The 27857-nt window shown below is 34.9% G+C and overlaps 1 protein-coding gene across 1 annotated transcript in view; it reads right to left on the reverse strand.

Annotated features, from left to right (window-relative positions):
- Positions 1-3773: 3773 nt before the first annotated feature.
- The window catches only part of LOC120626853, a 140015-nt gene continuing 115931 nt past the window's right edge, over positions 3774-27857 (reverse strand). Inside the window, exons 5-8 of the mRNA XM_039894628.1 lie at positions 22702-22837; positions 19007-19140; positions 8059-8260; positions 3774-4546 (exon numbers count right to left, since the gene is read on the reverse strand). Coding sequence (XP_039750562.1) covers positions 4455-4546; positions 8059-8260; positions 19007-19140; positions 22702-22837 — 564 coding nt within the window. The 3' untranslated portion in view covers positions 3774-4454. The remainder of the gene's footprint in view (positions 4547-8058; positions 8261-19006; positions 19141-22701; positions 22838-27857) is intronic.

Here is a 27857-nt window from a genome sequence, read left to right on the forward strand (position 1 = left end):
GATTTAGTGTTCAGCGTTCTGCGATGTCTTATAGAAACCTTATACGATATATATCAGATGGTTAGCCCAATGCCATCTTAGACTGCATCGTCATGAACCATTATGAGATTGCAGCCCACGGGTAACTTGCAGCGAAAATTAAAAAAAAATCTAATTTTCGTGGTTTAAAGCTTGATTTACTCATGAGCAATAACATTATTTAATTTACTTTGGTAAATTCGCATTTCATCTGTTCGTCCATTCGTCAAACGTCAGAATGCTAATATGTATATAAGACTTGTATATTATATAAATATTGGGGGATATAAGAATGTCTGTATTTGGGGTAAATCCTTTATCCACTTTAATACTTGAGGATTTGGAAAGCCCTTAAAATAACTATTAATTAAACCACACGCATAAGTGAACGTAGCGTGGGCGTGCCATCATTCCTAGTTAAATTATGAAATAGAAATAAGAAATAGAGTATGTGTTGAAGCAGCAATCCCGCACAAGGTTGGTCGACCCCCAAAGAGGTGGAGGGATGACATCAAACGAGTCGCGGGGAGCCGCTGGATACAAGCGGCCCAGAATCGTGGAGTTTGGAACACCCTACAAAAGACCTAGTATGTCCAGCAGTGGAAGTGAATCGGGTGATCTGATGATAATGAAAATAAATAGGAAATTAATTCAATTAAATTTGACTCGCCCCGCCGATCGGTTTATTAGTAAGTTGCAAGATAGGTAGGTATTAGTATGAATATGGTTGGGTTTGCGAAAAATTTCATGCTTTTCAACGGTCACGCGGGGCGTTCAGATCAAACACTATTCCCATCCTCAGTCGGTAGACCTAAGCCGAGGTCTGAGCCCTCGCAGGACTCACAAATTCAACGTCCCCTGTACCCCCCGATTTCGTCAAGCCCTGGGACTCCTGGCGAGCCTCCATCCCTCGGTGAGGCTTTTAAAACCTTTCACGTGGTTATTTCCGACTCAGAAAAGTTTTTAGTTTCTTAATCAGGAGCAGTAAAGACGACCTTAGGTGATTTATTTATACTCATATTTAAGTATGTATCGTATGTTATAGGATATATTAGTTTATAATTTTTTATAAAATAAATTATAAAAATCTGGATAATTGTGTAATTATTCGTAAGAATGTATGTAATAATATTACACCCCACCAATCGGTTTATCTTGATTTTGACCAGAAACGGTCATAAATTAGTGATATCTGCATATCGTCTGCGAAAGGTGCAGAACTCCTTTGTGGGGTTGAGTATACGCTTTTACAACATGATTCCTAAGGAAATTCTTGACCTACCAATGCATACATTTAAAAAATGTGTAAAAACGCATCTAGTACAGCGAGGTTACTATACATTTGATGAATTCCTCAATGACAAGTTAGAATGGAAGCAGCCAGCCTCGCTCTCATCTCCCGCAAGATAGCAAAATGATTGTAAACGTTGATGTTGGAAAAGAGCAACTACTGAGTTTCTTGCCGGCTCTTCTCGGTAGAATCTGCTTTCCGAACCGGTGGTAGAGTCACACAAACATGCATACTTGACGTTTCAAAAGTGCTTATAAAGTAGGCCTACTTGAAATAAATGAATTTGAATTTGAATTTGAATTTGAATTTTTCTAATCCTAAGGTTGCAAGGTAGGATCGCTTCTAAGCGATAAGGCCGTCTTTTGTATCCTACTTTTTAAGTTTCCTCTTGTTGTGTCCATTGTTTTTCTTAAAATAAAATAAACGTTACTCTTCTGTATTGAACTGAAATGTAAACGGCTTTAAATACGAGAGAACTTTCTGTAGGAAGAATTGTATGTTTGTTTACCCATATCTCTATATTATTGTGTCTGAATTAGTTTCAATAGGTAAAGGAGAAAGTGAATAAAATCTTATAATACGACGCGAAGTTATTTCATGTAGGGAGAAAGAAATGTTAGCTTTACTTCTCGTCTATCTCTATGGAAAAACATGAGAAAAGATTAAGTTCAGAGATAATTACTTTGTGGCGCGTATGCCAGCCCTTCTGGTGTCTTAAGTCCATCCTATAGATACAAGAGAGAGTGAATAAAATCTTATATTAAGAGTGCTTATTAGGATATTCAATTTCCACCAGTCAAAGGATCAAAAGCTACTTCAAAATTTGCTTCTCAACTTGTACAGGGATGCCAGCTTTGATATCCAATCAATGTTACCTACTTCACTCGAGTGTGGGAGTATCAGATCTGCCAAAATCAATTTATTGTATCGGGCTTTCATTAATGTACGAAGGTTATTTGATGTGGTATGTGAGAAGGCAGTATCATTGATTATACATTATTTAATTCATAGGCAATTTCCTTTCCAGTGTAAAATACTTTAGTTACCTTTTTTTTTTAGCTGTGTCTAGTTCAACATTTTTGCCTACAATTTGTATGGTATCATAAAAGAAAAAAATGCGTAAATGCGTGGCTTTATTCTTAAAATGTCCCAAGATAATTAGACAAATTGAATATATCCAACAAGCATAGAGTGGTTGCTAAGCAGCGGATAAATGGAAATGACCATCCGTATGTAAAAATCAATGCAATCCAAAATCTTCGGATTGCATAATCGATTTACCTACTCTGATAAATAAATAAATAGGTACACTATGACAATACACACATCGCCATCTAGACCCAAAGTAAGCGTAACTTGTTTTATCGGTACTAAGATAGCTGATGAATATTATTTATAAATATAATACATATAATTACTTAAAATATACAGATAAACACCCAGACACTGAAAAAAATTCATGCTTATCACACAATCATTTTTCCAGCTGTGGGAATCGAATCCACTGCCTTGGGCTCAGAAAACAGGGTCTCCGCCCACTGCGCCAACCGGCTGTCAAAACATACACTCTTCAATGTTGATAAGTAGAAAGGAGATTGAGTTTAGTAGTGATATGCACTACTAAACTCAATCTCCTTTCTACTGCAAAGTGGTGGATCGATGGTCTGGTTCCCTCTTTTATGAGAATTTCCTGTGCTCTAATTACAGCTGTGACTAATTATCTGCAGGCAAAAATTAATTTGCGTGTCTGTATAACATTACTTAACAGTATTCCTTGCCTTTGCAAGCTACATTTAAAATATGAAATATTTATTTTTTGCCGCTTGGTTGTGGTAAAACTCATCTGGCGGGCATTTGTAAGGGAAAAATAAAACAAACATTTTCACATATAATTTGTATTAAATCAACAATATTCTTAGTCTTTACATTCTTTGGTAATAATATTATTAGCTCATTTAGGTACAATTAACTATTTATAATTTCCTCTTATCTCCTGACCTGAGAATTAATATACAACTATGGCGTATCTATTTTATAAACAGATCAATTTTTCACTGCGCCATTCGAAAAATTACAATTACCTATATCAAACAATGAGCTTACAAATCTTTACATATAATATCAATGAAATCAAACAACAGTAACACATGGAATCAATCAATTCAAAGATCTCAATTAAACAATAAAAAAACATTTTTAATCCATGTAAAAGTCCATTTTTTGTATTTACACTTAAAAATAAGAAATATTTTCTACTTATGTCATAAAATCATACAAGTTTTATTTTAAACAAAATGTTGGATAACATTTTTATACCATTGCTTTCGACAGTGTAATAATTTCTAAATTATTAGCCAAGTCAAGAAACATATTTTCTGAAGCAACCGTGGTTTTAATTTTATATGTTACATGCAATATTATTTAATAGTAATTAATTGATAAGTAAATGAAAAACACACGCAAAAAAAAACATCCTCCTGTTTTGAAGTCAATTGAAAAAGTTTATCCCAATCATATATTCATTGATTAATCTTGAAAGAACAGAGATAAGATAAGATACTTATTATCTCTATCTCACTCTCTATTTAAACTTCTTTATATCAAATCTAGACGCGACTTCATCCGCTTTGTTTTATTTTATTTTTTATTCTCAAGCTTACAAGTGTGCTATTTTGTATTCAAAATATTATTAAGATCGGTTAAAGCGTGCGTAATACTCATATTCTAGATGGAGAATATAAATACCTGGATAAAATCACAGAACACCGCTGTCCAACAGACATGGCAAAAGCTCTAGACTAAGACCAATAAAAAAGAATATTTTGCACACGTGACGTGGAACATCAAGAACTATACACTCCTTTAACCACCTTTACCTACACCCGGCCGTAGAAGAATGTTATGGCTCAAAAACTTACGGTGAGAATATCAAGCTATTATTCAGTGCAGTTGTCTCCAAAGTTAAAAATGCTGATTACAAACCTTCGTAAGCACGGCACGCTAAGAAGAACAACGGGCATAAAAAAAGGTCATGGCTAATTCTGATTTAAACAACTTTATTCGCGGTACAGATGGTTATAATATTACTATGACTCTTCCTATGTCGCAGTGAAACATCGCCGTTTTGCGAGTTTTATGACTATTTCTATGTATTGTTAGCCCATACGGCCCACACGATAATGTGGAGTAGAAGGATTTGGCACGCGCGCAGCTTGGCTCCGGAACCAGGTGACGTCACTGCAAAGAAAAAAAATTGAATAAAATTGGTAGTCGAATACGAAATACGACCGAATTTGCTTTGGAGTTGTACCGCGGAACGTGGCGCATACGAGATCGGTTTGATAGTTTTGCTGCAGTGTTATTCACGGAGGTAGACATTTTTCAAATGTACGTAGGTGAATATTAAAAAGTGTGTAATCAAAACCAGAATTCAGTATTATTAGAATTTTGGCGACCTTTCTGGCGCATTGGTGACTGTGGTCTTATGATGGAAGGTTCTGGGTTCGATTCTCAACTGGTAAAAATTTGGGTTAAAAACCGTGTGTGTGAGCGGAATTGGCCATGGTTGATGACCATCGGTGAAGGGTGGTCATGAGCCATAGCAAATGCCTCTCACTAGAGCAGAAATTACAAATTTCAAATCCTTTCCGGCGATCTAACCATTGCGTCCAAGAGATCGGCAAAAAAGTAAAAAAGACCACCCGTCAAAAAACTTGATTAAACGAAAAAAATTAATTAAACTTGATCTTACTAATATTATAAATGCATAAAGTATGTTGGTTTGTTTGTCGTTCTTTAACGCCCTGACAAAGCAAGCTTGAGTTTTAGCATAGAGTTAGTTAAAAGGACGGAAAGTAACAAAAGCTACTCTTTATCCCAAGAAAACAAACGGGTTTTGAATAAAAAACCGCAATAAACGCAGGCAAAGAATGCGGCTAACATACTTGTTCTAAATATTCTTTTATTATATTTCAGACGTTATCTCGTAACTCGTAACGTGACACAAACTTGCCTAATGCGTATCCGCTGACTGAACATAGTGATAAATCGAGCATTGGCATAAGTTAAATTGTTTAAAACAGCCACACAACGTGACGTAATGTATGATCTGAGAACCGCGCAATTCCTCAGAACTTCTGAAACAATGTTGCGTGATGCGTCGAGCTGAAATTACGTCGCAACAAAGGCACCCTGTGTACGCAGAGGAAATTGTATTCGTAAATGAGGCGGGGAGCAATAATTTACAGGGCCTCAATGACCTCTTTGCTACCAGTAATAATATTACTATGGTTTCCTGTCGGGGGAACTGCCAGGGGAATGTAACCCTTAACATGTATGCTTCTGCTCTTGCGATAGATACGATTTTTCCAACAAGCACTAACTCATTTGATGAAGGTAATAAATGAGTTAAGTCTTTAGTGAAGTTACTATGTAGGAAATGAAGTTTCTTTTTGAGTGTACCAGGAACTGGTTGAAGATTTTTACGCTCATATTGTTTTAGGAAGACTCCAGTTCAGTGAGCTGAGATGGGGCTAGACCTATTTGAGAATCTTCTTTTACTTTTTTTTTTATTGCCCTACAAGTTGTTAATCTGACCTGGTGGTAAGTGATGATGCAGTCGAAGATGGTAACGGGCTAACCTATTAGGGTGTATGGTAGTTATATTAAACCCGTACCTAATCGTTCACATAGTTTTTTTTTCATAGTATATTGTATGTAGTTTGTACATATTCCTAATTTCTAAACTCAAACGTCTTTTTTGGTTTTAAACGGTCACAATTATGGGCAGGGTTGAAGGTTACGTATAATCAATACCGCGGTGGCCACCGACTACGCCTTAGTTTTTAAGTTTACTTTAGTTTTACAATGTCTGCGTGGAAAGAAAAGGAAAATAAACAAAGAAATTAAAGATTTGAGAAGGCATTAATTTCCTCCGAAATTGTAAGTAGGTGTTAGAATTTCGATTCGTTCTTCAAATGAAGACTTAACTGGGTCAACATAGGATTTCTTCAAAGTTTCCGTAATAATTTTGGTTTCCATTTATAAGTGTAATACCTTTAAGTACTTTGGGTCGCTCTGGAAATTCAACAATAGTGATATTTAAGTTGAAGCGGGCTTTTGTCTTAAAGCTCTTTCGCTGAGCTCTGAATGCCCTTTAGATCTTTGGATTAAATTTACTAGGTATTCAAAATTTTAATACAAAGAACGAGAATGAAATTTTATTGAATTTAATATTTATTAAGTCATCATTCCTCTTGAGCCTATAAAATAATTTCGGGATAAACTAAAAAGAAATACTTAACTTAATTTTGTAGGGATTACTGATATTTTTGTTATGTTTGGATTTTTATTAGGCAAGTAAAAATTTACATTTAAGTGGAAATAGAAAAGTCAGCCATGAATCCTTACAGGTCCACAATCCTTCTGAACGTTCTGACATCGAATCCGGACATGTCACGCATAACAGTGTCCATTACTTACATTACCGCTTATTCATTTGTGAAACTTTTCGTTTTTAGTTTGCTAAAGGTTTGTACACAAAATGAGTTATTTTGGTTTGATAAATGGTGCCAGCAGCGTGTTACAATTGTGCACGTTACAATTGTGTCTGATTATTTAATTCAGTTTGGTGTTTTTAAATTATTTTCGTACTATTTCTACGACAAAATTAGCTTTTATTACCGTAGTTTAGGTTATTTTACCGTACCTAAGGCATGGCTACGAATGAATTTCCACCCATCTTCGCACTATTTGACTAACTAGAAAATAAATTTTTGCTTTCTTAACAACTTAGAATTCTTATTATAGTTTTTAGGTAGTTCTTTTTTTAGATATAAAAATAGTTTTCTTACCAATTACTTGTAAACATTACTTGTAATTTTTTCTCTGTAATCTTTGTAATATCTCGGAATCAGTTTACCGCCACTATTATCAAATGTGTTGTATAATATTTGATTTTGTTATAATCTAGTTTTTGATGGTAATAAGATTAACAAAACTGTAAACGTCATAAAAAATAAATTGTAATAATTTTGTAAGTAATATTAAATTTACGAATTCATGCGTGTTGGCTTTTTCAATTAATTAACGTAAGAATTTCTGAGAGTTTTAATTGAAATCAAACCAAGTTGTCTAAACATTTGGAAAGTTAATTATTTGAAATATCAGCAATGCGCTGCACATTTGAATCCACAAATTAGCTTCGCGTGGCATTATTAATTACAAAATCCAAAGTTTAATGCTTTATCTACAAAGTTCAATTAGATTCACCTCTGTAAAGTCTCTTTATAAGTCTCTGAGTTCAACACACGATGATTTGTTTCTATGCTGCATTACTGGCAGTAACTAATAATTAACTAAAGTGGAAAAAAACAAAAGAGCTGAAAAAAAATATTTTTAATTAGCAAATTTTAAAAATTCTGCCCCGTAAAAACGGTTAATATTTTTCATCATACATAGCTAGATTTGCCATAAACCTTTGTTGCTTGGTTTTTTATTAAGATTAAAAAAATATCTCAGTAACTCTCTATCTTACTTATTACTGTTAAAAATACGCTTATCTCTATACTGTCCTGCAAATATAGGTGCTCCAGCACTTATAAAATATAAATTGTAAGTTGCGATGAACCCGACGACTCCTAGAATGCATTTAAAATTACAAAAAAAAATTGACAATTGCATACCGAATTAATGCAGTCATCACGCATGGCATTTAAAAGTGTGATAGTGAGAAACTAAATAAAACTCACCCCGTTCTATTTTCGGATCACTATTGGCGGAATATAAAGCGACGGCTGAGTTGTCTCTGTACAGGTCTGCTACTTTAGCTTCGCAGCGAAGAATCGGAGCACCCCTTTCGTAATGCGCCGGCCATAATTGGATTTGGACGTACAGCTCCGACCAGAATAGGCCTTCTAATGCTGGCTGCACTTGGGACATGCCTGGAGTTACCTGCGAACAAATCTTCAATCAATCAATCATGTGTAAATATATTCCATCTGACGACTTCCGTGGCGGAGTGCTGAGTGCTAAGGTATATAAATGGGAGGTCCCGGTATCGATCCTCTTCCCGGCGGAAACTATTTCGTAATTTCTTATTTTTCTAGTCTGGTCTATTGTAAGGCTTCGGTTCAAGGTATATTTAAATAGGAAGGTCAAGAATTTTCCATTTATTTATTTTTATGCATACTCTTTATTTGTACATTACATCAAGTTCAGAAAAACAAAACTACAAAAACAAACAGTTCTGGAATGTAGGAAACAAAAGGCGGCCTTATCGCTGAGTAGCGATTTCTGCCAGGCAACAGTAAAACAACTAACAATAAAAAACAGGCTGAATATTGCAGGTGTGTAAAACAATTTTACGATTTAGTTAACAAGTAATAGACATAACCGTAATAAGTAGTTTTTTGACTGTTCGTTAAAACGTACGTAGTTGAAAATAAACAAATAACTAATAGTCATCACGTTGAAGGTGACATCTTGCTAGCTTTATATGGTCTAACAGTTTGGGGACCCCACTCATATGTTCATAGCTCATACAATACTTTTTATTAAGTTTCTAGTAAAAGAACGGCCTTAAAGAACAAAATCACTGGTGCTTTTTCTATTGCGCATAAATCTATAAACTAAATTAAATTATCAAGTCTATATAGTAATTTTTCATTGAGTTATTTTTTAGAAAAGTACCTATAGTACTGTTTCTTAATTTAGTTCAGATTAGTTGGTAGTATAAAACATCCTACGAACTTGAGTTTAAATGGAGATTAGGAGCTTTTAAACACTCTTTCTCGTGTTAGAGGTATTAAAATATTGTTATAAAAAAGGAGCTGTTTTGAAGGCATATCGGAGGTATTAATTTATCAAGCGTTGGCGTTAGACAAAGCTGGAGATTTGAGATTTAATCTCTGTAAAGATGAGTGTCGGAGTCTATGCAAAAACTAGAGTAACTTTTTTTTTTTATAAAACTAGCTTTTGCCCGTGGCTTCGCCCACGTTAAGTTCAAATTTTGGCATTAATTTATGTGGTTTTCATTGTGGCAGAAAAAAAGGTTTACTGAACGCAACAAATATTAAAAGTAGTGGAAAATAGCAGTGTATGTTTGTTCCTTAACTGAACATTTTGAAAAAGATACAGTGTCGAGGTCCGTAGTTAAATGCTAACCACCATACAAACTAACAGTTACTTAGAGATACTCTGAGATACTCTCTTTTTCGGAAGAAGCCTGTACCAATTGGTTTGATGGTTTGGTCGTCATCGACTTGGCATTTTATCAAAAACTTTTTACTTCCATCGATATATGTTTATTTATCTACTCAAACTCATATTTAAGTATTTATGGTATATTAAGATATGTGTAAGTATATTTATATTTTATATTTATCAATAATATTTTTTTACTTGTTTAGTCTGGTTTATGTATTAGTATGTAGATATTTGTATGTATGTACTAAATACTGTACCCCACCTATTTGTTTTATTTTTAGTTTTCCTAATCCTAAGGTTGCCTGGCAGAGATAGCTACGTAGCGATAAGGCCGCCTTTTGTATCCTGCTTCATTCTTCATGCGTTTGTTCTTTGTCTCGTTTTTCTGAGTGGTGTACAAATAAAGAGTATAAATAAATAAATAAATAAATATGTGCATTATTCTCAACGCGTTTTCGATTCACTTCCTAAAAGTGAATTTTCATACAACGTGTAATCAAATTACGAAATATTGCTGAATCTCATAATGAGTCATCCTGTAATAATATTAAATCAAAAAAAGCATATTAATTTTTCCATAGAAACGAATCACAACATTCTAAGTGCTTACTTATGGCAACCCTATTGAAGACAAAAGACCGACACGCGCATACTACCTACGCTACGCGACGCGTACCTAATAAAGTGACACACCACATGATTTTAATTTTTCATGTGATGTTAGGGCTGTATCTGATTTCTTTCACTAAAACTATGGCAGAGGTTAACGCAAAAATTATAAGGTTTTCGGTATCACAGACTCACAGAGAAGTCTGAGAGACAGTACATAATATACTTCTAAAGTCTGTGAAGTAAAATTTCGGTTTTTATTTACACGTTGTATGTACAACAAATTTTGTTTCATCGTAATCGGTGGAAAAAGTTTACAAATCAAACGAATAAGCCAAGATATCCGAAATATAGCCATCCAATTAAAACAAGCTACCCCAACAATCTCTACGCTATCCCTAATCCGACCACAGATTAAATTAAAGTGCAAATGTCAACAATGTAAACATCCAGTCAACAATGTTGTTTACGTAAACTTATTTTAAGCTTTAAGCACAGTTGTTGATGGAGGCAAACGATTCTGTGGCTTCTAAATATTAATAAGATGAGTTACAGTTTGGTATGTTCACAAACTTTTGTTTGTTATTCCGGGGAAATTGATGAAATGGATATTATTATAGTCAAAGTTTTATTTGAATTTCTGAAGTCAGGTTTATCCCATTAAGCCCTTTTTAGGGTTTTCACCAAGGAACTTCATCATCATATCAACCCATTACCGACAACACTACAGGGCACTGGATTGCTCCACAATGAGAAGAGTTTTAGCACGAAGTCCACCACGCTGACCCAGTGCGAATTGGTGGACTTTCTACGTCTTTAATAACAATATGGTAAACTCTCAGACATGAAGGTTTCCTCACGATGATATTTTAATTATAAAACGCACACCACTTAGGAAAGTTAGAGGTACGGGCTGGTATTCGAACTCGGCCCCACGAAAGGGAAGCCGAAGTACTGACCACTAGGCTATCACTGCTATATACTGAAACATCATTTATAGTTCGGTTAGTTATTAACTGGCTGTTGCTCATGAATTTTCCCGCAATTTTCTCGGTATTTTTTTAAATAACACCGTTCGGAAAGCTTATTATGTTTTCCAACATAATTATTCTGTAAAGTAGACTGTCTTTTTTACATAAAAATAGTCGTTAAAAAGATCATCAATTGTCTGACGTTGTTATAATAAATGTGTTATAACACATTTTTTAACTTGTGCATATGAAAACTCCAAAAATACCTTAGGAATCGTGTTGTAAAAGTAAATGCAGAAAAAGTTTAACCTACGAATGACCTTCGCCGATATTATGCATTGTTATGAACGTCTCGTTGGTCTAGTGGTAAACATGTTTAACTACGGATAACGAGGTCTTGGGTTTGAATCCCGGATCGGGCCAAAAATTGTTAGTTATTGTATTCTTAAAGTTTGAGAACTTTCAGCATTAGCCTGGATTTAGGAAATTGGCGGCCTCAACCAACGCGCCTCGGATAGCATGTGTAGCACACGATGTTTTCCTTTACAGTTCCCTGATAGCAATGTATCTAGTTCATGTTACAGTGAGTAATTTTTAATGAACCGGCCAAACAGCCTTCAGCAATTCTGTTTATCATACTTAATGAGTAAGCCAACGTAATACACGGGCTTTGGCCGTCAAATTAAATGCTCTTCGGACGCCTGAAGCACGATTTTTTTTACACGAAACAAAGTCCATTGCGAGCTATTTTCATTAATACGTGAATACGCCGCGTTTTATTTCAGAAACGTACTCATTCATTTATTCAAAAAGAATTATTGTACAAATTATTTCAGTATTTAAATAATGAAATACCAAAAACAAACTACAAAAGCCTTATCTCTCTATCTTCATTATGAATTTGAAAAGAGAGAAAAATTATATTTCTGTATGCAAACATTACTTCGATTTATTTGAAAATCTATATTACGTTAACTTTTATAATTATTAAATATATATACGTGAAGCAAAAACTTTTTACCCCTTTTTACGAGAATTATGCGGGTGGGCGCTGTGAATTTAAGCAGGGTTCCTGGGTTCGATTCCGTGATTTAGTGTTCCATCATCATCATCATCACATCAATCCGTTACCGGCCGAATACAGAGCACGGGTCTCCTCCCACAATGAGAAGGGGTTAATACTTTTGAGAACATTATTGCAGCAAGTGATATTTTAACTACGGGAATGAGTAATAATATTGGAGCTGACTGAGCCATAGCGTGAGTGAAAAATGTTTGGAAACTCTCCAAATGTATTAATACAAGTTGTAAAGTTTACAACTTTTATTAATACATGAAGAATACTCTCCTTATTGCGCAGTATAGCTGAAATACTGAAGCATTTAATCAAAATCAGTTCACCTTTAAATGCGCTCTCGCATTATTTTCATCCCTTTAAATATTGCTCCAAAATGTTTTTGAACAAAAAAAAACAAACACGAGCATGGAAAGGGGATCCGTTTGTTTAAACAATGGGTGTGTTATTACGAAATCGCGCAGCTTTCAAAACAATTGCATTTTCGATTACATACTTATGTTTACGTCTGCAGAAACTAATAATGCATAAATCATATTGTTTTTCAAACAATAAAATATAATTTTAGTAACATTGTTGTTTTGGATGTCAGATCTTAATTTTATTTATGAGACTTGAATTAATAATAAAAACTTACTACGACAATACATACATCGCGGACCCGCGCGACTCGCCCGCGAATGATTCAAATTAAAAAGTAGTCGTATGTTGTCGCGGACTGTTTTACAGAACTTTAAAGAAACAACAATTCCGACAATTCCGATATACTTACTACATACTGCCGTCGTTGGGCGTAATATCTAGCGTTTCCATGGACACTGCCTGTGGTAGGCTTCTTGGTTTAGATCTGTAAATTTTATATTCCGCACCATGTTTTATTTTTAATTTTATTTTTATTATGTATAGACTGTGGCATGGATGATGCAGTCGCAATCACGTCTGTGAGCACACAGGGTCCCCCTGAAAACCAGCGCTGCAGCTCGCTGCGGCTTAGTGCTGAGGTGGAACCCTATTTGTCCACATGCTTTTTGTAAGATATATTTTTGTATTATAATTGAAAGCGATTTTGTGGGCAAATAAATAAATTTCATTTCATTTCATTTCATTTCATAATATTTACCGTTCACGCATCGCACGCATCAGAATCTCTCAAATAGGATATTTTAAGGAGCGTATTACTATTAACCTTAAGTGTGAAATTTTAACACGAATTATGGTAAAGATGACATCTTTGAATAAAACAGATTGAAAAATAAAAAAGTGTAATAAAGTGTATTAGCTTATTTCACAATAAAGATATTTTGGAAACAGTATTTATTTAATTAAAATCAAATTTTAACCACTTAGTGGTCACTCGTAGATTTTAAATCCCGCCAATCACCATTCGAGCTCTAAATTACGTTATTATAAAAAAGGAGAATTAGGAGAGATCGCTTTTAAGCGATAAGGCCGCCTATTGTACCTTTTCTTTCTTCATTTCAATTGTGTTTTTTTGAATGCTTTGTATAATGTAAATAAAGGTGGGTGTAAAATAAAGAGTATTTGATTTGATTTGAGACTGATAAGATATTTTAATCTATTTTATTACACTTTTTGATTTTTTATCTGTTTTATTCAAAGGTGTCATCTTTATCATAATTCGTTTTAAAATTTCACACTTTAGCTCATATTTTTACTTGATATAAAAGTAACTTTAGTTTCACGTAAAGCGGATTTAATGCGGACATAATTTGATGCTCAAAGCGGCGGATGCTCCTCATTATACGTCACAGAATGCTGCTAAAGGCGGTGGTCAAAGAGATTTACCTGACTAGAGCGGCTATCTGATCATTGTCAACAACATGTTGATAGATTAAGTTAAATTTAGGTTTTTAATTCCCGTCTCAATTGAGAAGAGTTTACGCAAAACGATACACCAAACTTAGCAGTTTTCTGTTTTTCAATTCTTTTTCTAAAGGTTATGACGTCAGTATTATTCTAATTCCGTGAGTAACTAATTTTCAGTAAAATTTTTAAAGTTAAGTTTATAAAATTTGTTTACATGGTTTGCTATAAAAGCAGAAATAAAAGAAAAAAAAACTTTAAGATCTTTATTAAGGCTTCCAAAGTTACACTGGCTAACTTGTTAGAGGTATGGCAGTTATATGCAAACAATAGTCGGTTTCCACGCAGCATCGTATCGGAACTCTAAATAATTTTGTGGCACGTCTTTTTAAGTAGGACCTAGTTAACCAGATAAGCTGTAGTAGAGCTGTTTGTGACAGATCTCGTCCGGGGAGCTACTACCAAATTGCTTATTACTGCCTCTAAGCAGCATTGTTGAAAACCGGTGTTCCAGTCTGAAGTGCGTGGTTGCCAGAGTAATTACAGGCACATGAGGCTTAACACCTACGCCTTAGGTTGATGAACACAGGGCGGCACTTTTTGACGTGACAACGTCTTTTAAATTCGATGGAACCGTAAAAAACATGACGTATGCGGCGTTACCTCGCTCTGAGGCGTTCCGTCCAAGGCTTGAAGTGCAAGCGAGAGCGCGGAACGAGCGACAAAGAGGCACAGTCGGCCTCCGCGTTCGACATCTGTCTTGTTTGAAAAATGCAACCATTCCATCAGTACTTTCTTACGACGTTGTCACGGTTAACTATCTTCAGTAAGCCGACTTTACATACAACCAATTTTTTGTATTTGTTCCTTACATGCCCTGCAAAGAGTTGCTCTGTCTTTAGGCGATAGTTGTCCAATTACCATCAATTATCAATCGTCAGTGATAACTATAAAAAAAAACCAGACCAGAGAAAATTTGGTAATTATAAATACCTAATCAAACCCTCCTATTCATAATGTTATATATAACTCCTATCACTTAGTTATTTAAAGCCTTTTTTATAACCTACAACCATATTTTAGAAATTTTTAAAATTTATAAAATGCCTATTTGATTTTATATTATCTGCATACTCTGTGCATACCTTCTATGCACGCATAGCCTACACGCCACGCCTACTGCTTTATCCTATCTGTTATTATAACATTTGATATCTTTGACGTTAAGAGATATTTTTCAACATTTCACCGTGAAATGCTCGCTGTTTTGCCACTAATGAATAGTATTATAGTTCTTGCTAATGCTTAGGTGTTTAAGCTTCCGTTTTAATGACCCTTTTATGACCGTATTGTTTGAGTTGATATAGACAATTTATTTTTCATTTATTTAGTATTTTTATACATTTTTTTCCTTTTACTACGACAATATACACATCGCAATCTAGCCCCAAAGTAAGCGTAGCTTGTGTTATGGGTACTAAGATGACTGACGAATATTTTAATGAATACTACTCTGCTATCCAAGGTGTGCTGACAAGCGATAGAGCGTTAATGATTTTACCCTAATTTTTAATGTAATACTCGTTATCATTGTCATCAACCTATTTCTGGCCCACTACATGGTTCTTCTCTCAGAAAATAGAAGAGAAGGGTTGCGGCCGTAGTTAAAGTTTTTTTTTAATATAAGTTAGGCTTTGACTGCAATACCACCTATTGGTAAGGAAATAAATAAATAAATAAAATAAATATACTAGGACAATACACACATCGCAATCTAGCCCCAAAATAAGCGTAGCTTGTGTTATGGCTACTAAGATAACTGATGAATATTTTTATGAATAACATACATAAATACTTAAAATATACATATAAACACCCAGACACTGAAAAACATTCATGCTCATCACACAGACATTTTCCAGTAGTCGGAATCGAACGCACGGCCTTAGGCTCAGAAAGCGGGATCGCTGCAAACTGCGCCAATCGGCCGTCGAATGAAAAAGTGATGCTGTCGTCTAAGATGGTAGCGGGCTAACCTATTAAGGAGTATGATAGTCTTGCCCCTAATAGGTTTCTACGCGACATCGCACCGGAACACTAAATCGCTTCGCGGCACGTCTTTGTCGGAAGGGTGGTAATTAGCCACGGCAAAAGCCTCCGATCAGACCAGACTAGAGAAAATTCAGAAATTATAAATTCCCAAATTGGACCCGGGACCTCCTACTTAAATTTGCAACGCTCGCCACTGCGCCAGGGACGTCGTCAAAAAGTGCGGATTGGTGGACTTCATACGGCCTTGAGAACATTATGGCATGCATGTTTCCGCACGATGTTTTCCTTCACCGTTAAAGCGAGTGATATTTAATTGCTAAAATTAAAAACGCACATAGCTCCTAAGAGCTAGAAGTTGCTCGGGATCTAAATCGGTTCCGAAAGGGAAGCCTTGCCCTAATCGGTACATAAAAGAATACTTCTTAGCACTCCAAAATTACTTCCGTTTTCCTTCAAATAGTAGACACCTGGAAATCTCTAATTAATAAGATATGTGGGAGTATAGAAGAGTTTTAGAAGTTAATTTTAATGTTTGAAAAACGTCATTCCACGGGGATGATAAATTTACTAATAGAATTCTACTCGTAAATACATTGGAATATCCCAACATTCTAACGTGAATTAATACGATATTCGTTAGCAAACTAACATTTCGTCGTGTAGTTACGTTGATATATTTCGGACGTCCGCGTAATCTCTGTTTATCAGAGATAATGCTAGTTTCGCAATGCAGGTGCTTTGTATGTCCTAAATGCATAGGAGCTTTTGGGTATCAAAACTAGTCATACACTAAACCTGCAAGTGTCTAACTTTGATAAACAAATAAATTATCTTCACATATGTAAACTAACCTTAAAATTGTATTAGAAAGATACATTCTTTATTGCACACAATTAAGGGATAAAGATAATAAATATTGGAAACAGTAAAAGAACAAAAATAAAAATGTGCAAAGGCGGTCTCATCGCTTAAAGTGATCTCCATCATAAGGTCATATTATATTAGGTTGTATTTCCTTTGAAAATATAAAATGCCGCCGTTGTTCGGTGTTGTTGTGAATAAGGTAAGCTGCTTGGTATTTAAGAAATGATGACAGAATTGGTCAAAACATACACTTTATCCGTATTTAAGAACATACTTGCATGCCATAATTATAAATTTTATTTTAAATGTCCTTTGTTAAAATTTCTCACTATTTGCTCGTTGTGTAATTTTTCCTGTATAATTGAGGAAGGCTGACTACTGAAACACAGTTTATACTAGTTCAGTAGTCAATGAACAATTGGATTGTTTTTACATTTGCACATAGGTATTTTGCGATGTAAATGTACCTACCTAATAACCATAACCTATAAATATTATACATCTAATTTGTTTGTGAAGTTTTTACAATTTTGTATTTTGTAGTTGCTATGTGTATGTACAATATGTTATGAAATAAATAAATAAATAAAATAAATAAATTTTATCTGGTATTAACGTATTAAGTGTAATCAAAGAATCCAGCACTCTCAACAATGGGATAGGAAAAGCTAGTAAGTATTTCAACTTTCCGACAAAGTCAGCTGTTAAGAAGACGACCAGAACCGACTTCAGTATTGTTTCCTTTTAATTCCAACTGGCATTCACTTGAAATGTGTGAAAGTGCCGCTGAAGAACAGCCCGTTACAAAATCTAACAAGAACAATAAGCAAACTCGAGACAGAAACGTAAATTACACTGCTGTGGAACACACGAAATGACAAGGCGGCCAACATTCGCTGGAAATGTCCTGTTTAACTATACAAGGTGAATTTTTAATCTTATTACACCGACAGTCCTTGAAGTCCATTCATTGTAAGCTATCCAAAGTCAAAGTCAAAGTCAAAGAATATCTTCATTGAAGTAGGCCCATTGGTGGCATTTTTAATGCGTACATTACAGGAGAATTACACGGTAGTGAGATGATGGCGATAACCATATTCGTAAACTTGAAACTAAAGCTACGAGGGTTCCAAACGCGTCCTGATCTAAGAAGAAGCCCTCAAATAATGTAGTCGGGAGTTTTTTTTTGTTATCACCATCTCACATTGTCATTTAAAATTATTTGAAGAGCAACCTGGTTAGAGCAATCATTCACACACAAGCTTTTTTATCGATTACGTAGTCCTTTATATTATAATAGGACTGTTTTATAAGCTTACGTTTAATACAAACTTTTAACTTTTTAAGAGACATCTCCAAGATGTCAATGTCCTTTAATCATCATGTCGTAGGATTATGGAAGGAGATTTCGTATCATATTACTACTTCTACAATATCGAAATCGATGGCTAAGTACCACCGGTGGAAAGCCGACAGAAAGTCCGGATGTCTACGTGGAAGGATGCCGATGCCGATGAAAAGGGCAAATCATTGCCGCATCAAATTGCCGGTAGGGCAAAAATTCTACGGTATAAACACATCATATTTATTTTACATAAAAGTTAACAACGTTGTTATTCCTAAAAAAAATGTCCCGATTTTCGTTGATGAAAACCTGGTCACGTTTAAAATACACCACAAGAGCAAAAAGCTGTGGTTGCGTTAAAACTTATATAGAAATTTAAGCGCGCCTTGAAAATGAATTTAGTCCGGGCACATGAATAAAGTGTTAATTAAATGTTGATGTTATAAGAAGTTATACTGAATAAGTTTTCTAAAATAAATTGGATTTCAGCGAAATTATGCAGAGGTAAGGAAACGCGCTCTAAAGCGGAAAGTTTAAATCGACAAGTAAGTACAAATTACATTTAAAATTTATATAAAACTAGTGCAAACTGCTTTCCTTTTAAGCGCTCCACGGCAAAGATGAGGAATATACATTATACAATTTTATGCTAGGAACGATTTCATTATTCTTCATTTTATTATTTTCACTGTGAAAATGGTGGCAACGAAGAACTCTCAGGTACATATATATATATATAGTCAGGTACTTACAGGCATATCGTTGATGTAGAAGGTAAGCTCGGAGGGTGGCCGGCTGGGGCCCGACGTACAGTTTCCTCTAAGCACGTCACCCGGCATGTAATAGTGTTGACCCGTGTTGATAACAGGTGACGATGGCGGTAGAACTGAAAAGGGTGTACGGTTTAAAAACCGGTAAGCGAAGCGAAGGTTGGTTCAAACGGTAGGGTAGTAAAGCTGAAACCCACCAGACCAGTCCAGAGAAAAATGTAATTAAAAATTCCCAAATTGTTACACGATGCTAATAAAAATTTTCGTGTCCGCAGAGCATGGGCCCAGTCTAAAACGCAAGTGCCGCAAAAGTCTTTATTCAAATTCTGTCTGGTTTCAAGTATGTATTACAAATATACACTTTTATAATATGATTCCTAAGGCCATTTTGGCATTACCAATGCATAAGTTTAAAGAATATGTTAAAACACATTTATTACTAACACAGAATATATAATATTACAGCGAGGTTACTATACAATTGATGAATTTCTTAATGACAAGGTTGCTTGGAAGCATCCGGCTCCGCTTTCATATCTCACAAGATAGAAAAATTCATGTTAAAATGTAAAATGTAAACTGTTGATGTTGGAAAAGAGCAACTGCTGAGTTTCTTGCCAAGAATCGCGGTAGAATCTGCCTTCCGAACCGGCGGTAGAGTTACTACAAACAGACAAATTTGACGTTTCAAAAGTGTTTATATTAAGCCTACTTGAAATAAATGAATTTTGAATTTTGGAATAACGGAGTATTTACGGCATCCAATTTTTGGGACGTACTCGGCAAGTGAGAAACTGCCAACGTATCAACGCAGGTCGCATCTATCTCAGAATGAGAATGGTTTAAGCCGACGTCCACCACACTGGCTAAGTACGGATTGGTGGACATCACACTCGGTTGAGAACCTTATGGAGAGCTCAGGAATGCTGGTCTCTTCGCGATTCTTCCTTCACCGTTAATTCTGTGAATATTACTTTTAGTAACTTTTGCTACAAATAAATAAATGTTTAATTGCTACAGGATCGCAAAACATTAATTGCCTCAAAAAAGTGATGGATTTATTATTCGTAGAATATCTTAAAACAAGTACAAATTGGTAGAAATTACACGGACTTAGGAACATCACGAATAGCTATGCAAACGATGTTTTCCTTCGCGGTTAAAGCAAATGACAATTCATTTCTTAAAACTCCGTAGAGTTGGAAGTGAGTGCCGGGATCGAAGTCGGTACCACCGGAAGAAGCCAGCCAGCCAGCTCACTGCAGGGTTCTCCTCTCAGAATAATAATAATAATAATAATCTTGAAAATAGCAGTGCATTGCTCTACTGGGATCGAACGATTATCACTGACAGCTATATTACAGCCAATAGACCTGATATAGTGCTAGTCGATCGATCACTGCGCCGTGCAATAATTGTTGATATTACTATTCCACATGACGATAATCTGGTGAAAGCTGAAAAGGAAAAAGTATCTAAATACTTGGACCTTGCTCACGATTACCGCCATGTGGAATGTTGAGTCGACCGTTGTTGTTCCGATCGTCGTTTCAGTTAATGGTCTTCTCGCGAAAAGCTTCGACAAACATCTTAAGAAGCTTTCGCTTGGTTGTTGGATCAAGGGTCGGATACAGAAGGCAGGAGCCCTGACCACCGGTTGCTTGGGCATTCAAAAGCCCCGCAAGCGGAGTGTGGAAGTTTTTTTTTTATAAATTTTTAATAGTGTTTTTTAATTTATTTTTAAGCATTGTTAATAATTAAAGAAAAAAAAAAAGAAAAAGAATAAATGATAGAGATAATAATAATAATAATAATAATAATTGTCTTTATTGTGTCTCATTTACAACGGATTCTTATAATCTAAGGAACGGGAACAACTGTGTTAGTTAGAAACTGTGTTACAGCTATTAACGCCCACCTCCGGGTTTGCTTAAATACAAAAACACTAAAACAAAGAAAAATTAAAATATTACAACTAAAACAATACAATTTACAATTTTATAATGTACGGGTTCGTGTATGCGTATGTGTGCGACAGTGCGTTTGTGTATATGTGTGTGTGTGTGTGTGTATGTGTGTGTATATGCGTGCGTCTGTGTGTGTTTGTGTATGAGTGTTCGTGCGTGTACGTACGTGTGAGTGTTGCGTGTTTTTGAGTATGTTTTGCAAGCAAGATCTGTAAAGTTAGTGCCTTTAATTTGAAGTGACGATATTTTCCGTATCAGTATAGGACAGCGTCTTAAGCCACTTGGTAGTATAGCATTTGCAATTTCTGTGATTCATCATTTTCTGTGATTTCTGTCATTCATCGCAAGTTTGGTTCTACAGGAAGAGAATGAGAAGCGTTTAGGCCGTAGTCTACCACGCTGGCTAAGTACGGATTGGTGGACATCACACTCGGTTGAGAACCTTATGGAGAGTTCTTAGGAATGCTGTTCTCTTCACGATGTTTCCTTCACCGTTAAAGCGCGTGATATTTAAGTTGTTAAAAACGCACATAACTCCGAAAAGTCAGTGTTGCGTGCACGGGCTACATGCAAAAGGAAAGCTGAAGCCTTTAAACACTAGGATAAAAATCACAATGCACTGCATGCAATTTTCAGAATGAGGGTTCTGCATTTTCTTAATTCTGTGAATATCTAGAAACTTTTGCTACAAATAAATAAATGTTTAATTACTACAGGATCGCAAAACATTAATTGCCTCAAAAAACTGATAGATTTACAAACACGTACAAATTGGTACCAAGATATATCTGTGCAAATATATATCTTACAAGACTTTAGTTTTGTTCGGATATCTTCTGCTTTTCCCTCTAGCGTGATTGTTAATAAATATTCATTCCTCGTTCACATTTCCGATGAGGAAAATAGGGGCTCTATATATTGGACAAATACGGGCGTGTACTATAACAATGAGATGTTATTACTAGAGTGGCATAAAGTGAATCTACCTATCGCTTAATAACTAAACATTCGTACCTTAGGGATAATCGATCTTTCGAGTGTGTTACGAAACGTGTTTCAAGTCGGACGGAACGGGAACAGATTCTATTGTAATATTTCCATGAATAGTGAATACAATATAAAACGCGATTTCGTAAAATAAATTTATCATAAGTTTGTGTCGCTGCTTTTTTATTGTTATCTTTCATGTAGTTATGTCGATAACATCAAAACAATGATTTATGGTGGTGTTTTTCATGTACAAGCGATAAAATATGAATTTCTATGTTTTGAATGTATGAAAAACATATTTTTTTTTTATCTGTAACTTTACGCTGTAAAATGTTACTAATTATATACTCGTACCTTGCTTTCATGCATATGTTTTTTTTCCATCTTTTTATTAATATATCTTATCATAATATATATTAGTTTATTATTTATTTAATATAAATATAAATAATATATATATACATATTTTGTTATGAATTCGTAAGTAGTTTTTTGAATGTAGGTTTATATTAATTTTACACCACGCTCTTGTTGTCTTAATCCTAACATTGCCTGGCAGAGATCGCATTAAAGCGATAAGGCCTCCTTTTGTTTTATACTTCAGTATGATAACACATTTTGGTTTCCATTAGAGTATTGTAGTTAATCTGTACTCTATTTTTGCATTGCAGGTACCAGGAGCACATAATTTATAAGAAATTAAATTATACTTCAACTTACCCACGACTTCCATGTTATTAGAAACGATGGAAGTGGCGAAGGACGGCGCATCAGCTGTAACCTCACAGCTGAAGTTCCCAGATAAGCCGAAGCTGACCCGTGTTAGCACAACTTGGCTTTGATTGGACCTGGCCAGCTGTTGACAATAAAAAAACATTTAAAACCAGTAAACCATATACAAGAACCAGTTTTGGTACGATACCACTTTATCATCCTCTGCGAATTAACAGTTCCAACGGTTATGGAAAACATCGTGAGGAAACCTACATACTTGAGAGTTTTCCATGTTCTCTATGGTGTGTGTCCATTAATCCGCACTGGGTCACCGTGTTAGATTACGATCGTAACCCGTTTTCATTGTGTGAGGAGACCAGTGCCCTCTAGTGGGCAAGGGTTGATATGATGAATTACGGAAAGTCACGTAAAAATAGGACAATTCGAACTGGAGGTATGATATTCCAAGCAATCTATTTAATTCCACTCGCAGAATAATTTTAGCCACTTTTGTAAATTATAATATCAGCGTAATGGTGACCGCAAATCGGACTCAATTATCCGTGGACTATAATGAGCATCATTTGTACATTCAACTGTGCGATTTTATAATTTTCCCTACGAGTATATATGGCGCACATGATTTAAAGTTAATTTGAAATTTTATTTACAATTTCTACACCTACTAAAATAATATATATGCGCTAGTTATTTATTTATTTGTTTGTTACCATCCAAAGATACAAACCTGGTAAAATTTTGCACAGCTACGTATGTTGTGTGTGTGTTTATATATATGTGTGTGTGTGTGTGTGTGTGAGAGAGAGAGTGTATGTGTGTGTGCCTGTGCGTTTGGGTGTGTGTATATGTGTGTTTTTGTACTGTATAACCATTTAATCCCTTAAATTTATATGCGATTAAACCGATTTAAATATTATCAGAGTTGTTGAAAAGTTACCATTTGTAAATAATTTAATAAATATATAAATAAATATATAGCTAACTGACTTGATTTTGGTATAAGATAACCGCCTTGTGGTGAAATTTTTGAGGTGGTATTTATTATATTACCATACTGACATTGTATAAAACAAACTAAAACATAAATATTTACCGAAAACATACACTAGCCACAGCACCCAAGGTGCTGGTGCTACTCCCTCTCTCGATTGCAAGGCATAGTCTTTGGGCTAAATAACAACCGCCAGCTCCTGGGTCAGTACATTTTATTTGTCCAAACAAGCAACAATTCGAATTAACTCTTGACAAATAAAACCATACGTTTTAAGCTACCAAGTCAATAGATCTTACAAGATCGTGCATATCTAGTCAAAGTCAAAGTCAAAAATATCTTTATTCAAGTAGGCCCATAGGTGGCACTTTTTTTTTTACACGGTAGTGAGATGATGGCGATAACCACATTCGTAAACTTAAAATTAAAGCTACGAAGAAGCTCTCAAAAAACTGAGCCAGGTGTTTATTTTTTGTTATCACCATCTCACAATGTTATTTAAAATTATTAGAAGAGCAAACTGGTTAGAGCAATAATTTACACCCAAGCTTTTTTATCGATTACGTAGTCCTTTATACTATAATAGGACTTTTCTATAAGCTTACGAGCAAGATATCAATCGGTAGTTAATTGTAGAATTGTATGCAATTTCCTTTAAATGAATTTTATGTAACCTAGTATTGCACCGTAAGTTTATTCTTACTTTTGTATTGCAGTCACATTTTTTCGTACATTCAGAAATGTTTTTATGAACGTACATTATATTTTCAAATATGTACTGACTATACACTGTTATTATTTTAAAATCTTTAAATTTCTAAATAAAGGGTTGTTACCGAGGTAAGGTGGGGTACCTTACCTCGGTAACAATTTTCATATTGTAACATGTAAAACAAACGGGAATATTGTTTGTTTTACAAAGTAGATTAAATTTGTGAAACGGGTGCTATGCAATATTCAGTTTCAATTGTTTCGTAAACAGAAGGATCACGTCGATGCATTTGCGAAATGGTTTTCCGAATTATTAATTGTTTGGTTGCTTTACGTCAACGATGTGCTAAAAGAAGGTTCTTAATTTGATGTGCATTTTGTAGATAAGAAGAGCATTGATGACCAAATCCATAAAAAGTGAAACGAGCAAACGTAAGCGTAACTTCTTAAATCTAAGAAGCACGTAACCATTCCCGATAATTCAATTTGTTATTGGACCGATTTCGATATTATAATTGAAATTTTTAAAAGAATTCCTAGATATATTCGTTCAAGCATTGATTGCCATTTTAAAGTGCTTAAAAGAGTCACTAGTGGATAAAGGATTTTTGGTTCTGAAAATTGTAACGTTCGATATCATCATCATTTTATATCTATCAGTTTAACTTTTTCTTTTTTGTTTTAATTCTTAACAATGCTTAAAAATAAAATAAAAACACTATTAAAAATTTGGAAAACTTTTCTTTTTGGCTTTTGCTTTTTTTTTTCATCATCATTATCATTATCAGCCCAATACAGGTCAAGGACCTCCAAGGGTCAGGGCGTTAAAGCAAGTTATATTTTAATTGCTTAAATAAAAGCGCACATAACTCCCACAAGTTAAAGGTGCATCGATATACGAAATCGGCACCTCGGAAAGGGAGGCCCAAACCCTTAATAACCAGGCTAGCATGACTGTCATATTAAAATAAAATAATCAACATGTAGGTGATTTGATATTGTATTGATTCTGATATGCCTTTCTAACTTCGGTAATTACGGTCTTTAGATTGTGACAGATAGAGTTGGTATGGCAGGGAAAATACTCTTAAATTTTTTCAATTACGTGCACCTGATCCGGTTACAAACTTTCCTCGGCACTTGGACTGGAAAGTTCCGAAGAATTACACTTGAAAAATGCTATTAACGTCATGGAATATAAAATACTAGTATAAAATATTGTAAGCTTCGCTTTGGGCTTTTGAGTATTATATATAGAATTTAATTCTACTGACTTTGATCAAAGTATTGATGTGAGTTTTTTTTTGGGGCATATTTGATTTTATATTATACAAAGCATACTCTGCTTATATCCTCACCATATCAACCCATTACTGGTTGGCACTACCTACAAGGCACGGATCTCCTCTCACAATAAGAAGAGGTTAGGGCTGCCCCCCACGCTGGCCCAGTGCGCATTGGTGGACTTCACACACTTTTGAGAACATTATGGCGAACTCTCAGGGTGTGCTAGTTTCCTCATGATGTTTTCCTTCACCGTTGAAGAAAGTGATATTTTAATTATTTAAAACGCACATAACTTAGAAAAGTTAGAGGTGCTTGCTGGAATTCGAACGTGGCTCCCCAAAAATGAAGTCGAGGTCCTACCGACTTCTTGGGCTAACATCGCTTCATATTAATGTACTTTAAATCCATTTCTGGGTTCTTACCTTTTCTCTCGTATGAGAGAAAAAAGATTTTACTGTGATAAATACGTCCTTGAGAAAATTTATGACCTTATCACTAAAACAATTACCTATATACGTAATTAATCTATATATTATATACGTTCAGAGAATCTCCGGATTGACCTGGTGAGTAATCCTGTAAAGTTTGGTGACGATCGGAGAACTCTTATTTTTGAACTGTCAAACTGTCAAATACAGCTTTTATTTACTAAGATGATATTCTATTGTTGGGTGTACATGGGTGTAGATAATGATGTTCACCCAAGAGAAGAAAATAGAATAGAAGAGAATGAATACGGAGAAAAATAAATGATTTAATATATTATGAGACTTAAATTATAAATTTAATGATGTAAGTTTATTGTTTAAATAAAATAAAGCAAAATAGCCCGGCGAAGCGGGCTGGGTACGCTAGTTAGTTTCTTATAAATCTTAAAGTAAGTTTGTTGGTTTTTCCTTGTGTATCTTAACAGTGAAACCGTGTATAAGTTACAAACGCTGTTAAATATCCCAGAGAACAGGATATCCTGGTGCTTTTTCGGGATAAAAATAGCCTTTGTTTGACTATGCACACGTTAACAGCTAAACTAAACTCTGCGCAATTTTTGCACAGATTTAAATTTTCATCCGCAATTGGAATAGCTAAGAATATGCTCTAGATATATATAGAAATAGCGCAATTAGAATAGCGTGGCGATAGACTCACCACGCTATTCCAATTGGGTTTTACTCGCTCTCAAACCTCTCTCCTATAAAAGGAAAGACCTACCAGCATAGCGGTATTTATATTCCGAGGAAGAATAAGATAAAACACGAAAGTTGTTATCTTTTTTATATTTAGTATCTTTTTAATAAAAGGCCTAAATCTCATTAAGAATTCCCCATTTATAATTCCGCGTGCACTTTTATAAGCTGCGAATTCAGCTTGAAAGCTTATAAAAGGGAAAAGCCAAAAGCCAAAAATGTAAAGCGCAAAATTGCATAAACGGAGCTAAACACTAGCCTAGTTTCGGGCTGAGTCAAATAGAAGGATTTAATATTCAAATTTTATTTGAATGGCGTATTTTTGCCACCGTGGAATCGCTGCCTACTTTTTTTTCTGGTATGTGGTTTCACGCTATAATTATTTTAAGGCCACATTTAGTATAATTAAATTTTATCAACTTGTTCACGCGAACTTTTAAAGAGCGTCAAAAGCTATTAAAATATTATATAAGTTTAAAACAAATTTTAGTGTGTCTGCAAATTTAAAATGACTTCTTGTATTTATCGGCTTATTGGATTTAGCGAATAATGACCTCCCGAGACCTTTATACGTATTTATTACCGTGTTATAAAATAAGTTTTCAATTAAATTTACTTCTTAAAGCACAAATTTCTATAAGCTAAAATAGGTAATGAAGAAAATAATTATTAATTCGGAGTACTACGTAGCACCCTACAGCGAGTGCGTGCAACGTGGTACAACGTTATAATATTATATATCATGTTCCGGTGATTCAAATTTGGTCTTCCGGCAGTTCAGCGACTTTGCTAGTTTTTTTTTTGTTTACAACAGGTTAGCCCTTAACTGCAATCTTACCTGGTGGTAAGTGATGATGCAGTCTAAGATGGTAACGGGCTAACCTGTTAGAGAGTATGGTAATCATACCCCTAATAGGTTTCTACGTGACAACGCACCGAAAAGCCTCCCACCAGACCAGACCAGTGAA

The sequence above is a fragment of the Pararge aegeria genome, chromosome 10 (genome assembly GCF_905163445.1).
Source record: "Pararge aegeria chromosome 10, ilParAegt1.1, whole genome shotgun sequence".
Classification (NCBI taxonomy): Eukaryota; Metazoa; Arthropoda; class Insecta; order Lepidoptera; family Nymphalidae; genus Pararge; species Pararge aegeria.